General features: G+C 41.5%; 1 protein-coding gene across 1 annotated transcript in view; it reads right to left on the minus strand.

Moving 5' to 3' along the window:
* The window catches only part of EIF2B3 (eukaryotic translation initiation factor 2B subunit gamma), a gene marked incomplete at both ends in the record, with an annotated part of 102,100 nt that extends 88,214 nt beyond the window's left edge, over positions 1 to 13,886 (minus strand). The window contains 2 exons of the mRNA XM_082002712.1: positions 10,828 to 10,967; positions 13,739 to 13,886. Of these exons, the coding sequence (XP_081858838.1) occupies positions 10,828 to 10,967; positions 13,739 to 13,886 (288 nt within the window). The remainder of the gene's footprint in view (positions 1 to 10,827; positions 10,968 to 13,738) is intronic.
* Between the last annotated feature and the right edge of the window lie 735 nt (positions 13,887 to 14,621).

The following is a 14,621-nucleotide window of genomic DNA, read 5'->3' on the forward strand; positions in this document are numbered from 1 at the left end:
TCCAGTGCTATTTGGTCTGCAGCAATAGGTGTTGTAAGAAACAGGTTATGAAAGTTTCAAGACCTCCACTGCTTTTTCCAGCAGTATTAGTATACATACAGAATTGTCACCATCTTCCCAAAGGAGCTAACTGAATTTACACTCAGCAGAATGCCTAAATTTGCATCAAGAAGAGCTGAATATACAATTGTTTTTCCCGTTTCAGCACAGAACCAAGGAAAAACTATATAACCTACACGGGTTTCCCAGTTAATGTAACATGACAAAAATGCAAATTTAAATTCCCAGCATCCTACAAGTCCACTGATCTTCACCATGGCTTTCACCAAATTAAACAGCGACAGAAAAACAGTGCGGAGCAAAGTGACAGCCTCTGGGATAGCCTGTTATCCTATTATCGACGGTATATATATATACTACTATACCAGGCTGCAAAAACAGATACAAGGAAAAACCCTCTCTAGCACAGTAACAACATGGGCTGACATTCGGCATCTACTCCCTCCCACAATCGCCATTAGCTGGAACTATGTACTTAGGTTAACACACACAATTGTGTTTGATCTAAACAATGCCATTTTCTCTTTCAAGGAATGAATGCTCACTGAGGAGTATCACCCGCAACAGTGTGACAGCTGTACAACCCACAATTTCTGTGAAAAGCCCCAACCTCCTATGAGGGAAGGGCTGTTAAGATTCAAACATGGCGAAAATACACAAGTAGAAATCATGCAGGCTGCGGACAGCAAGGAAGGAATGTTATTCCAGAAAAATGAACAAATAGCCTGTGAATGCTTCCTCACAAGCAACACCCTACCTGAAGCCAGGGAGGCCTTGAGTCTCATGGGGAAACACCAAGGACATTGGAAGTTACAAGCAAAAAATTATTAAAACATCAGACCAGATGGTGACTTAACATTCAAAACAAGGACATCACTGAGGAACACCAAACAGAGCCCTGCATAACTCCTCCTGCTCTGCGGAGATAGGTAGCACAGATATCAGTGATGCCTTCATGTCCTCACCCAGGCATGGGTGACAGTTAGCTCTAAAAGGCTTATATGTGGCACAAGGCTTTGCCCTCTCCACTGACAGGACCAAGGAAAAATGGCAGCCAGAAGACACCGACTAACTTTTTTTCCCCACACTCTTTAAATCTTACTCTCTCTCTGGAAATAAAATAAAGACGCACAAACTCATTTCACGCTGACTTTTCATTTCTTTCAACATTCATCACAAAATGACTTTTGAAAACCATAAACTTGAGTTTGACTTATTAACGTAAAAGGCTTCCTATGCCTAATAAAATGAGCTCATAATAAAGGATGTTTAACTCTTCTTTGCCTTCATGTGTCCGTGACAGTGTTGTGAAAGATAAAAAGTACAAAATCTTTTTTGATATTACCTTTACTAAAGCTGTAACTTTCCCCCAACACAAAGTACAGCAAGTTATTCACACAAGATGACTATATATACTTTAAGTAGGGAAAATGAAGGATGATTTACAAAATGAACACTAACTTCTATTTACTCCCAAAACATGAAAACTAGTAGTAGCTCATAAAAACAGGAAAATACTTTTACCAGGATGCTTTTAAACAAATTATTTCAGCTATATACACGCGCAAAGAGCTTACCACATCTGCAACGAGAATAGGCTGAATTTGTGTAATTCATCAGAAACCACATAGGGTCTAAATGAAAACATATACTGTAATACAGCAGAAATGCTGACAATTAACTTCTACATGGAAACAAGAGGTATTGGTTAACATAATAAGCACAGGTCTCGAGTTGCCAGGAGCATGAAAAGGATAACGACATGCAGTGGGAGATGCAACAATTAAAACTGACAGGCATCTCAGGTCTGTCAATGACTCTTGCAAAACACCTAAGCTTTTGCCTGCCTGTATAATGGAAGGTATTCTCTTTAGCCGACAACCACTCTTGATACTAACCTTCAGAGCTACTTGCCTCATTCAAAATTCTGGTGTTTTAACCCTGATCCATAGTAAACTCTGGCAGCAAAATAATTAATTAGCTACATTCTCCTAAAGCTGAGTAACTTAAAAAAAAAAACAAACCAACAAAAACCAAAAAACCAACTACTGTTGAATTCTCCAACTCCTACCCTGCCAGGAAAAATAAATATCAGAGCAAAGTCCTGAAGACATTCATCAAGCACACAGTCAGGCAGCACTGTATCATTCCCCCAGCAACATCACCAGTTTGAGCACCTGCCAGTATAGCTGCTTTCTACTAAGATAATCAGCTGTGCATGGGACTCGGGCATGCAATCCACAATCAATTTTGCCTGGTGCCTTAATGGTGGCAGCTTTCAGTTAGAGGTTGAGAAGGAAACAAGGTGCTACATACCCTGTGAGCTGCCATCCGATACATCTGCTTTCCCCATGCTGCGCTAACAACATTGTGAAAAGCAGAACAAAAAACCCGTCAAGACAGCAGCTTCTATTTGTATTTTAGACGCTCAAGTAAACAGTATTTTCTGTCAGGTCTACTGGAAAAAAATGATTAAATTCTTTTTACCATTTCAAAACAGATGAACAGAATATTTAATTAAGTCTTGCTCAGAGAGAGAGACCTTGTTTCTTACAAATGAATTTAATTTGGTTTTTTATTTCCACTGACAGTACAAAAAATACATAACTATATATTATGAGGACTGAAGTTTTTCTTTCCATGCTCACCAAACTCTGCTCAGCTGTACCAAAAGGATTCAGATTCCACCTTCCAGCCATTACAGCAAGCTTACTTACATCATGTGTTTGGAAAGGAGATTTTTCAACGGAGGAAGCGAAGCGCTTAGCCATGCCGTCCAAGACTCCACGGATCAGTGACCCTCAGCAGCATACAGACCACCACTGTGACATCACACTTTCCACAACATGGCTCCCAAAGATGCACATACCAAGAGAATCTGGAGTTTCAACCTTTATTTATTTGTTCAAAGAAAGTTGGTTTTTCTTCTTTTTGGTAGCTTTTTAGGGTTTGTTTTGCTTTGCTTTTTGAGAGCTGTGTTACTTTCAAATCTTACTTTCTGATATTGAGAAAGCCAGGTGGACCACCTGAGATGAAATATTCGCACGCAAGCACTCACCAGTGATAGCAGCAAAAGACATGCTGATTAATTCACACCGTATTAGTCAGGGCTTCCATTAACACAACTAAGGGCTCATCAAGGAAGGAAAATGTGAAATTGTTCCATTGCTGTTACTCTGCTGGAACACCACATTTTAATCACTGTCTGGAGTATAGTTGAGTGACACAAGGGAGAGAAATGCTTAACAGAAGGTGAAAATAATATAGACTTAGTGAAGGCAAATGCTTGATCCAGGCACACACAATCCACCTCCTGCTTCAGCCTGAAACACAGATTCATGACTTAACCAGGTTTCTCAACCTGCTGCCTGGAGAGGCCCCAGCCTGGGAGGTGGTGCCAGACAGCAGCTGCGTGGGTCCAGTAAAGTTTGGCACAAGAAACAAAATGGTCAAATATTAGAGATGCCTAAATTTCAGAGGAACTCATTTGTAAACTACAGTGACACCCCCTGCCTTTTTTTTTGTTCATCAACAATAATCTACAACCTACAAAAAGGTCTGCAGCAGTTTGATGAATGGTACAAGCAGTAGGTCACAGAAACACAGTTCTCAAAGAGGTTTCCCAAGTCAGAGTTTAGCCTCCTGCCATTCCAGGTACCACATTACTTAGTTTATTGAAACAAACAAACAAACAAAACCCAACCAACCAACAAACAAAAAACCTACAACAAAAAACCAGCTTCTCACTCCAGTATAAAGTTAGGGGATTTCTGTCTTGATCACTCCTTCTGGAAGACTGTTTCACAATCCTATTCTGCTACGATTAAAACCCTCCTGTAATTTTCAGCCTCTGTTTTCTTATAGCAAATTTAAACACAATTATACTGCACTCTGAATATCTTAGCTGCTTCTCTAGTGTTTGTTCTGCACCTGAGTTTCACACCCTTATGGTATTCCAGGCAAAAAATCTTCCCATTGCCTCAAGCAATAGTATTAATTTCTCATCTCTACCAAAAAAAATATTTTACCTGATACATTCTAGTCTTGTGTTTACCTTTTCTTCCTCCATCGGAGTGGCTGCTCACCATCATCCTATTTCAACTAGTACTTTTGAGACACTGCAATTTACTCTTGGGCTCCTAGCTGCTATTACAATTTCTTGTTACTAGTCCCCAAAATCATGGTTCTGTGTTACCAACCAAAGTCTTGACACTGTTACTGTGCTATAAGATGGCAGGTCATGGCACACATATTTTGCCTACTGGTCCTGTGAATCATCCAAAGGAGGTCTACAAAACTGCAAGAAAAGGTCTTTAAGAATGGTAGTAGAAGTCAAATAAATGAAGACATAAATCTGGACTGAAGAAGTCACAGAGCAACACACTGGAGGGAATAACCTCACTGAAAGAGAAGAGAGGGCTCCGAGGAGACCCTTACTGCAGCCTTTCAGTACTTAAAGGAGGCTTAGAAGAAAGATGGGGACAGACTTTTTAGCAGGGCCTGTAGTGATAGGACAAGGGGTAATGGTTTTAAACTAAAAGAGGGCAGATTTAGACTCGATATAGGGAAGACATTTTTCACAATGAGGGTGGTGGAACACTGGCACAGGTTGCCCAGAGAGGTGGTAGATGCCCCATCCCTGGAAACATTCAAGGTCAGGTTGGACGGGGCTCTGAGCAACCTGATCTAGTTGAAGATGTTCCTGCTCACTGCAGGGTGGTTGGACTAGATGACCTTTAAAGGTCTCTTTCAACCCGAAGTACTCTATGATAAAAAGCCCCAATGGACATCTCAGAAGACTTTCCATTATGACTTGAAAAAATAGTCCACTAACACCAGCTACAGAGGAAAAGCCTCCTTAAGTGAGCCAGGGGATTTCATTACATAAAATTTCAAGAGACTTCAGAATAAGTTAACTTTTAAAAAGGCAGTCTACTCCCCACAATTAGGGGTGTGGGGGGAATCACCACTGAAAGACAAGTTGCCTACAAATCAAAACTGCATCATCTCCTACTACATGCACATACAGCACTCGCATCTCTTCTCTTGCTAGAAAGAGCATCAAATATCACCACTGAAATTGTCAAGACTTTTACTAATTTACCTATTATTCAAGATTGGACTCATCAGAATGCTCCAGCCAGTGCTGCTTACCAATGAAAGCCAGAAACAAGAACTGGTGATCATTACTGAGGAGAAAGTAATTATACGTGATTTTAAAAAAAATTAAAACTACGTCTCTTACACAGACCCCATTCCATACTGCTCCTGGCCGTTGTCAAGCTTCGGATGCTTGTTTAGCAATTTATGTAAATAATATAAAAACAATATATAAATATTGTTTTATATATAAATATAAATATATATAAACAAAATATAAAAAATAAAAACAAAAATAGGAACATGGAAGTCATTGAATTACACCTTATCACCTGCTCTGTCACACTTGTAACATCATCCTTTGTTTACAGCAGCATGCTGAACATACTGTTTTGTTAAAAATGCCAAACACTGATCTCATTTAAAAACCTTAATCTTGAAGCACCATGTGTGAGGAAAATTAAAGACAAATCCAGAGCAAGTTTAGTGTTTTCTCATCAGCTATGGAAGAGGCATTCAGTTGTTCCTGCCCAGGGCTAGATTAAGCCATCTGTATATCCAAATTGTTTGCTCATTTGTCCCTAATGAAAGTTTGCCCTTTAGAGAATCTGACTCTTAAAAAAGTAACTCATTTCTTCCCCCTTACAAATTCTACAGGCTCCTTAGCAAAACATGAAAATGCTATGTGCCTCCTACACCTGTAATGGATGAAACAGTGACCAGTAACAGCCTAAGCGACTGACAAAGTAGAAAATATATCTTAAGAGACTAGAATCAGAAAGTGACAAGAAAAAAAAAAAGGATGTGGAAAATGAGACTTCATTAAGGAGAGAGTTTGTTACATTTCATACAAAAATAATTTTTACACCTATGCTAACTTTTTTATTATTTCAAGCACTCCCTGACAGGTCAAGAATATTCTTTAATGCAAAGAGATTAAAACAATAGAAACATGGCTCCAACCAAAGCAGGAAACTAAAATATATGCCCTTCAGAGAAAAAGGAAAGCACAGATTCTGTCCTAAGAGCTCACAGTCTACTTTTACTAATATACATTGGATGAAGTGGTACTTACCTATTACAGACAGCGAGAGTTGACTTTGTTATTTAATCTGTAAAACCAATTTTCTGAAATGTCAAAGTAATTATTGACAATGATTCTTGAAAACAGTCATGAACATACAGCAATAAAAGTTCAACATAAAGACACTGGACTGAGTAAATTGCGCAGGAGTACTGCTTTAACAGGTTTGGAACCTAACGATGTAACTGCTTGATTCATTGCTTGTTACAATCCATCAAAGTTCCTTGATTTATCATAGCTCTTTGTTGTCTCCAAGAGATTTAGTGAAAGTTTTTTTCCACTACTTTGCACAGCTTTTCTAAAGCTGACAGGCACACAGCCGAAGAAATCCATGGTAGTGCCTCTTTTTGTGTCCTGTAAGTCTTGCTGGACTCGCTTCCATGCTGCAGGTAAGGTAGTAACTCAAAAAGTACTGAAGTTTTCACTAAGTAAATCACTTCAGAATTACTCTAGTATAATTGCATATGTGAATAACTGAAAGAAAACTAAAGTCAGAAGGCATTTAAAATGAATAAATAAATAAAAAATTTTGATGTTCCTGTAATGAATTTACTCAGCTACAGAAGCAGACTGTCATCTTCCAAAATACATTAAATTCCTCTATATACCATCCTCTTGCCAAGGCCCCATCTGCAACAGGGGAGCTCTCTTCACTCTTCATGACCAGGGAAGGTCATCAATCCAAACCCAGAGGCACGGAAGGCTGGCTTGTTTCTCTGTTTCAGCTAGATCATGAGGTGATAGAGACCTGTAAACACCCCTGTGGTGGTAAAGCTGCAGTTTCAACAGGAGCATTATTATACCATCAACTGTGAGTCTACATAGTCTATGTTCTACCATCTCCAATCCTACATATAAATGAGAAAAGAGTTAAGTCCTTTGCAGCTTCACTTTAATTTTCATATTTTGAAAAGCTACTCATTATCAGTCCTGCAAAAGATGAGCAGAAAACTAGGAACTTAAAGGGACAGAAGAATAAAACTGACAGTGATATTAAAGGGATATCAAAAAACAAAGACTGGACATGAAAATGATAGCCATGGAAAATGCCATAAGGTACACAGACTATACAGCAGGATCCTGAAACCAAGATCATTCTAGTGAAACGCTGGGATTGTCCACAGGAGAGCAATTAAAGGATCTGACTGATAGCTGTCACGAAGTCCTTAAACAAATTGTTTTCATATCCCTGTATAAAACAAAACATTTAAGAGAACTCCTATACTCACTTTTTGCTTTTTGACAACATCATTAAAAGTGCTGGACTTCATGAAAAACATTGATAAGTGTTACATTACCCAATCAAAAAATAATATGAACACAGGAAAAAAAAACCACACCAAACTATCAGTTTCTAATTCATATGCTGCAAAACTGTTTTTCAGTTACATTTAGACAGACACATTCACAAATGAAGGACCTTTTTAAAATCATAATCTAGCACACACTGAAAAAAACCACAAGACTTGCAATTCAGAAATTGGACTGCAGCTCTACTGAAGTTTCTATTTCAGTAGTTTCCATTTAAAAGAGCTTCAACTTGTGTTTAATCTAGTCCTGCTGGCTTTTTCAAGGTGAGGAAACAGCGTATGCCATATGTACACAGTACAGAAAGATGATCTTATGTATGAAACAGTGAGAGATTTGAGACAGATGTTTAGTTTCCAATACTGTTACAAATCTCTTTAATGATCCTCGGTAAATTACTTCACCTCATTAAGTCTCAGTGCTTAGTCACAGAGTTGTGAAGATAAACTGGTTAATGCTGTTAGCTATTCAGAATTGAATGTTTAAGTAAAAACAAACAAAAAAACCCACCACACAAGTCAAGTAAAGAACTACTGGTAAAGAACAGGTCAGATGGACACCCAGCCCTAGGAACGCAGAAAATGGAACTTATGGGACCAAGTTCCCTGATGTTCATTAATTCTCAAGCAGGTGCCCTTAGGAATCAAGTTTAGTGTAATATCTTTATTGTGTGAATGATCCAAGAAAAGGATACATTCAGACTTGTAATGAACATAAAAATCCTAATGAAGCTGCTACTTTGTCAATTAGGTATAGGCTGAGACAGCCAAAAATAACAGGAAGAGTTGCAGTAGAGCGAAGAGCATGCATCTACTATATAAACTCTTGGAGTAAAGATGTAAAAAAAAAAAAAAAAAAAAAATCCTGTATGTAGAGTGGGTGAACAGCAAACAAAAACTTGAACAGGCTTCCTTTGCTCTCGTGAGCTTCTGAATCACCAGGAAAAAGTAAGACTGGTGGAGTCAGCTGCTTGTTAGTGTGAACCAAGACAGTCAGTCTTACCTGCCCCCAAAAATGCCAGCACCAAAAAGCGATACAATAACAATGCAAACTAACTTTTCTCAGCCCTTACAGGCTTTGCACATACGTATTCTCATGCTACTAATGAATACAATTCTCTAATCTCAACAACTAACCTTTAAAGTATCATGCTTCATTAACTGAGGTGCAACACAACAAAAAGGCTTGCAACTGCAGGCACACACAGGCAAGCAGCAATGCTGCGCTAGTGGAACTCCCTCAATTGAATGCTATACAAGGCAGCAAGTCATGAGATTTTATGCTTTAGAGTGGTCCAACATTTATGCACATCTCAGGATTTGTGATCAGCGGTTCAGCTAGCCTTAGACATATTTCTTACAGAGCATTTATAATCTTGGCTTTACTCCACATCACTTGCATTGCACACGGGCAAGTTGTCTATACTGTGCCACGTTACCTCGTTTTCAGTGAGCATACTTGCTCTTCTGTCTGTGGGCAATTAACTCAATTTGCGACAAATAAGTTTCAGCAACCAGTTTAAACTCCTCATCAGACTTTTGGCATGGGTTGCAAAAAGCCTGCCAGCAAACTATGGCCACAAGCAGCAGTTGTGTTCAGCGGGGAAACTCATTCTTCAGCAAGATCCCTCTCCTGCTACACCATAGACATAGCCAACATACAGCAGCTTTTCAGCTACCTCTACTGTGCAGTTCTCTCACCTATACTGCATACAAGAGGGTATACCGTGTAAGAGGTGTACAGTGGTATGCATTTACTAGAGGAATGACTCCAAAATACACAGTGCAGCAATCTGCTCAAGGACTTAGTATAGGCTTATTTCAAATAAGAGACCGTTTTGTCCTCTCTGGCCAGACAAGCAAGACATGGAAGAGAAAGGGCAGCAGCAGTTGCTGCTGTTCACACACACCAGTTGATTGATAAAACGCTGTGTGTTTTTCAATAGTACCTCACATCTTCTCCAAGCCTTTTTTCTGAAAAATAAATGGAAGTTCAACACGCTCTATTTCCTTACCGCCACATGCTTTACTGTTGTCTCCCAGGCCTCCCCCTAAGCAAACTTGCCTGGATTACCAAAAAGAGGGACACCCAGGCAGCCAGACTGGTCAGGCAATAAAACTGTAAGGCCAGGGTGACCATTTGCAGTGAAAAGATATTTCCTTACCACATGCATGTATTTAAAAAATACTGCCAAACTGAGTTATGACAGAGCACAATTCTCCACATGACAGAAACATTCAGTTAGACTGATTTTGTTGATTTTGCTTTTCCTCTTTATATCTTCTCTTCGCCCTCTAAATTATTCTAGCCTGGGCATTAATCCCTTGCAGAATCTCTCTCATTATGCCATCTAGACACCCATATTTGCCTGGAAAGTTTCATCTTGTCTGAACTGGAGTCTTTCTCTTGGGAGTACACAGCCTGTTACACTGCAGTTTACTACCTTCAAAAAGAGTCTGAAGACAAAAAGACACCTCAGCACTTAAATGGTTCATTGATGTTCTGTTGCAATCTTTATTTAAACAGCCAATTTGGCTAAGATGGCCTAAACAGACAGGAACAAATTGGAAAGATTAAGTGTATGACAATGACAAAAACAAAATTCCATCCCAGATCGTTCTAAGAGCTCTGAGCAGTATTTCTGCCTTAAATGGGAGTGTTTTAATGTGCAGATGGAAATTAAAATTCTATAAACTGGCATTTTTATTAGAACAGCAGCCCTTTTTTACATTTGGCACTGTTTAATTGAAGAGCTTACCGTATGACCAAGCCAGCAAAAGCACAGGAAATGCAGAAAACTGAAGCATAGAGCAAGTCGCTTGCCTAATGGCACAGGCAAGCCTGTGGCAGGGCCAAGAACTGAACGTGAGCTTCCTTACATATCGGTGTATTGCCTAAGCTAAGATGACAATGAACACTTGTGCAGAACTACTTACCCAAGCGCTATGTGGACAACAGCTATCACACATCCTATCAAAAACTGTATAAACAAATACAACCTTTCAATTAACCTGCCAGAAAGCTAACACTGACTAAGAAACAGACAGTGCCCAGGCTGGAGCTGCTCCAGCCTTCCTAGTTATCAATTTTAGTCATTTAGAGTCTTTGTTTGAGTTCCCCCATGAGGTGACCTTTACAAAATTCAGCTCTTCTGAAGATCAGGGAATTCAGTTACCCACAATACCATTACATGGGACAGCTCTTAAAGCATAATGAAAAAAAAAATTATGATAAACAAACGTCTTCCAGTCAAGTTCAATAAAAGACAGTAATACCTTAATTTTCTGGTGAATATGCCTCAGTGAATCTGCTGTACCCATGTCCATGTTGTCACTGATGCACACAAAATCCAGCTTCATTTTTGTGTCCAAGTTTAACACCTTTTGGATTTCCTTCCTTGTAATCACAATGACCTCTAGAACAGAGGAAAATGGGATGAGATCAAGCAGGAAAAAAAATACTCATCATAAATAGGATACACTCACTTTCTATTTACAAAGGTTGGTGGAACTGTCAAAAGGCTTGAGTAACATAACGGGCTTCTACAACAAACCAGGCTCTTCTGGCAATAGTAACTTTTGAAGAAGAGAATTAAACTCCTAATCTAGTTGAAGATGTCCCTGCTCATTGCAGAGGGGTTGCACTAGATGACTTTAAAAGGTCCCTTTCAACCCAAAGGTTCTACGATTCCGAGTCCAATAAATACGAAAACAATCCCTCCTGCTTTGTGTGGCGGGAGGTTGTTACTGAAAGGGTCACATGCACATGAGTGGCATGAGTTAGCAAGACAGAACAGAAATTATTCTATCATTAGCGAGCAGCTTCAAACAGACCAATAAGATCCTGCATTAATGTCCCCAACACTTTAGAGCTTTGTCTTTTGCCCACCCTGATCCTGTACAACCTTCTGTGGACACCACCACCAACCACAGTATTACAATACAACCGTTAAACTATTTCTCAGCATCAGCTTGGCAAGAGAGTGGAGTAATATGTGAACAATAAATTCATTCCGTCTACAAAAGAAAAAAGGTAAATGCATATTTGAAGGATATCAACAGTGGCATGAAAGCATATTTTCCAAAATTAAGAATACGAGAACAGCAGCTCTGCAAAGAAAAGATTGAGATTAAAAAACCCCCAAAGAACAGCAGGAAATCCTTTCGTCTCACCTCAAGAACTGGAGGGAAAAGCAACAGTCAAACACTTAAATTAAAATATCCCATCCCCCAAAAAATCCCAACAATGTAACATTGTATTCCACATGGAATTTTAACAGAGAAGTATAGGAAATAACACAGCCCTCAGGCTAGGAAGCTCCTGTGGTAAGACAAAAACACACTAAGAATAGATCTGTATCAATCAAAACTGAACTCATCCTGAATCTGTTAACAGAAAAGAGGAAAGAACTGTAAACATGAGAATTGTGTGGCAGTTTGGTACCAGAGATATGGGATGGGTCCTCTCCCACTCCTGCACCGGATGCCAACTTGGATTCAAAACAGACTAAAGAACCTAGAGAAAAGGACTGAAAGCACACCTTGAATTAGGGAAAGAAGTAACCAGTGGAGAAGGAACTGGTGTCAGGTGGAAGTTGTAAGCCCACACAGTTCAGCATAAATCTGGTAAGCTGGACAAAGGTCTCCTAAATATTAGAAGAGATGAAGCACTTGCAATTAGGACAAAAGGGAAGCAGTGAATCAGCCTGTGGAACACCTACTTACTACCATAAGCAAGTATGAGGAACTACAGCCTCATGTAATACTTAATAAAAATTATGATCCAAGGAGTGAATTCATGCCACTGAAGTATTAATGCAGAAATGTACAGGTTGGTCAGGGGGCAGAAGCAAGAGAGGGGCAGAAAGGTGGCATCTTGCTTACTGAAGCTGCATATCCAACACTGTATGTCCAAATTTTCATAGGGACAGATAAGCTGAAGAGCTATATATGAGAAAGATCTGACTGTAACACCATCTAGACGTGGTCAAAAGCATCAAGTGGAAATGGTTATTTCTTAATAATTAAAGAGCCACACAAAGCACAATATTGGTTACAGAGAGGTTTTTAGCTATCCATATATCCATATCATGGGATAAAAGTATGATCCTAGTAAAAAAGGACAGGAGAACAGTCAAAGAAACTGGACATTCAGAAAGCAGATTTCAACAAACAGACAGAAAACAATTCCAAGGGAAAAACATTCTTAAGGACTTCTTAATGAAACAAAATAAAGGCAGAGTCTTAAGTTTGCTCTTTCTTTTGTTCCTTCACACTGAAATAGTAAGAGGCTAACATGGATAATCACTAGCTGACCTTTACATCTTCACAGAAAAAAAAACAGCAGTCAGGAAAAAGGCCAGTCTCAGGATGAAGTACAGAATAATCACACAGTTACGCAGGAGAAGCAAAAACAGAGAAGCAGAAAGGCAAAGAACAAATACAAATGTGAAAAAACAGAGATATAAAAAGTGTCAGGAAGAAGTTTTATAAGAAGCAAGAGGAACATCACAGAAAGATTTGGTCCACCACTCAAAAGGTAAACAAAAACCTAAACACAGAAAATACTAATGAACCTCACCATGTACTAAATACCGTTTTAGCCCTCCTGTGAAACAAGGCCCACAGGTGAACATTACAAGTCTGCCACTTCCCCCTGCCCTGTTCTGTCCAAAACCCAGCGCTTAGCTCCATGCTGCCACAAGGACTAAATGCCTCAGAGCAAGTAACCCTGAACTTCAGGCCAGACTGAAACAACAAACCAAGAGATATCCAATGAGAGCTGACACACTTCTCACACTACTCTCGTTAACGATTCAGAAAAAGAAACAAGTGAGAGACTCCTAGTTAACAACACTGTGAAAGACATCAAAGTTGGGAAAAGCCTACAGATGGGAAAAGCTTTGGTGAGGGGAGAAGTGGGGGAAGGGGGCGCTGGCACAGGAGGTGCAGCCTAAAGTGAAGGAAGGGATGTGACATGGGCCAACAGCATAGCTCCAGTGCAGAGAAGAGATCTCCTGCTACAGCACCTGCCCCAATCAACAGGTCACCTGCGACAAGACACTAGAACAAGATGGGGAGACAAACGGGAGTGGCAGAGATGACCACGGGAAGCCTGAAGAGACCAGGGTAAGTGTGTCGTCTCCACTCCCACACCAAGACACTGTCGTGGTGACACTCCACTCACCTTCAAAGCCGGCGCGCTCCAGGAGGTTCAGCGGGTACCAGAGCAGCGGCCGGTTGCCCACCGGGAGCAGCGGCTTCGGGATGCTAGAGGTCAGGTCCGTCATACGAGAACCGCCTCCCGCCGCCATCACTACGGCCTGGAACTCCATGCTGCAGAGGGAGCACAGGGGCAGGGCCTCACTCAACCACCGCAAAACCGGGCAGGCCTGGGCTAGGACAGGCCAAATCGAGCCAGGGCTAAGACCGGTTCGGTTCAGCCTCGCCCTGCTTTAGCCCCCAGCGCTTCTCAGAGGCCTGCGCCGGCTCCCCGCCTCCCCCGCGCCCCTCACAGCCCGTGCGGAGGCGCCGAGCCTCCCCCCGCCTCGCCGTTACCCAGCCTCGCCGGCTCCCAGCGCCTCACTGACAGGACAGGAATGGCGGCGCCGGCCCCTACTGCGCGTGCGCGCGGAGAGCCGAGTGAGTCGATCGCGGACAGCGGCGGTAGAGCACAGATAGGCTCGATCCGTCTCCTCACCTTGCTTGTGATCGGCTCCTCGCGGCCAAGGGCAGCGAGAGGAACACCGAGGGAAGGATCCCGGGCTGCGGAGCGCCGAGTCATGGATCACTCCTCGGCTGCGGGAGGGCCTCGGCGGCACAGCGCCCCCAGGCGGCCGGAGGTGGGGCCTCAGGGGAGCTGGAGGCAGAGGGCATGGCGGGCCAGTTTGCAGGGTGCATTGCGGGGGCGGCGGTTTTCGGACACGCTCCCCACGCACACCGTGTCCAGGGAGAGGACAGGACCCGCAGCCCACGCGTGCACGCCATGCTCTCCACCCCGCAGCACCTCATGCCGGCACAGCACCCAGCAGACAGCTCCACGCTGGTCCCCCAGCTGCAGCACTGGCCAA

This window comes from Phaethon aethereus (assembly GCF_964289735.1).
Source record: "Phaethon aethereus genome assembly, chromosome: 8".
Classification (NCBI taxonomy): domain Eukaryota; kingdom Metazoa; phylum Chordata; class Aves; order Phaethontiformes; family Phaethontidae; genus Phaethon; species Phaethon aethereus.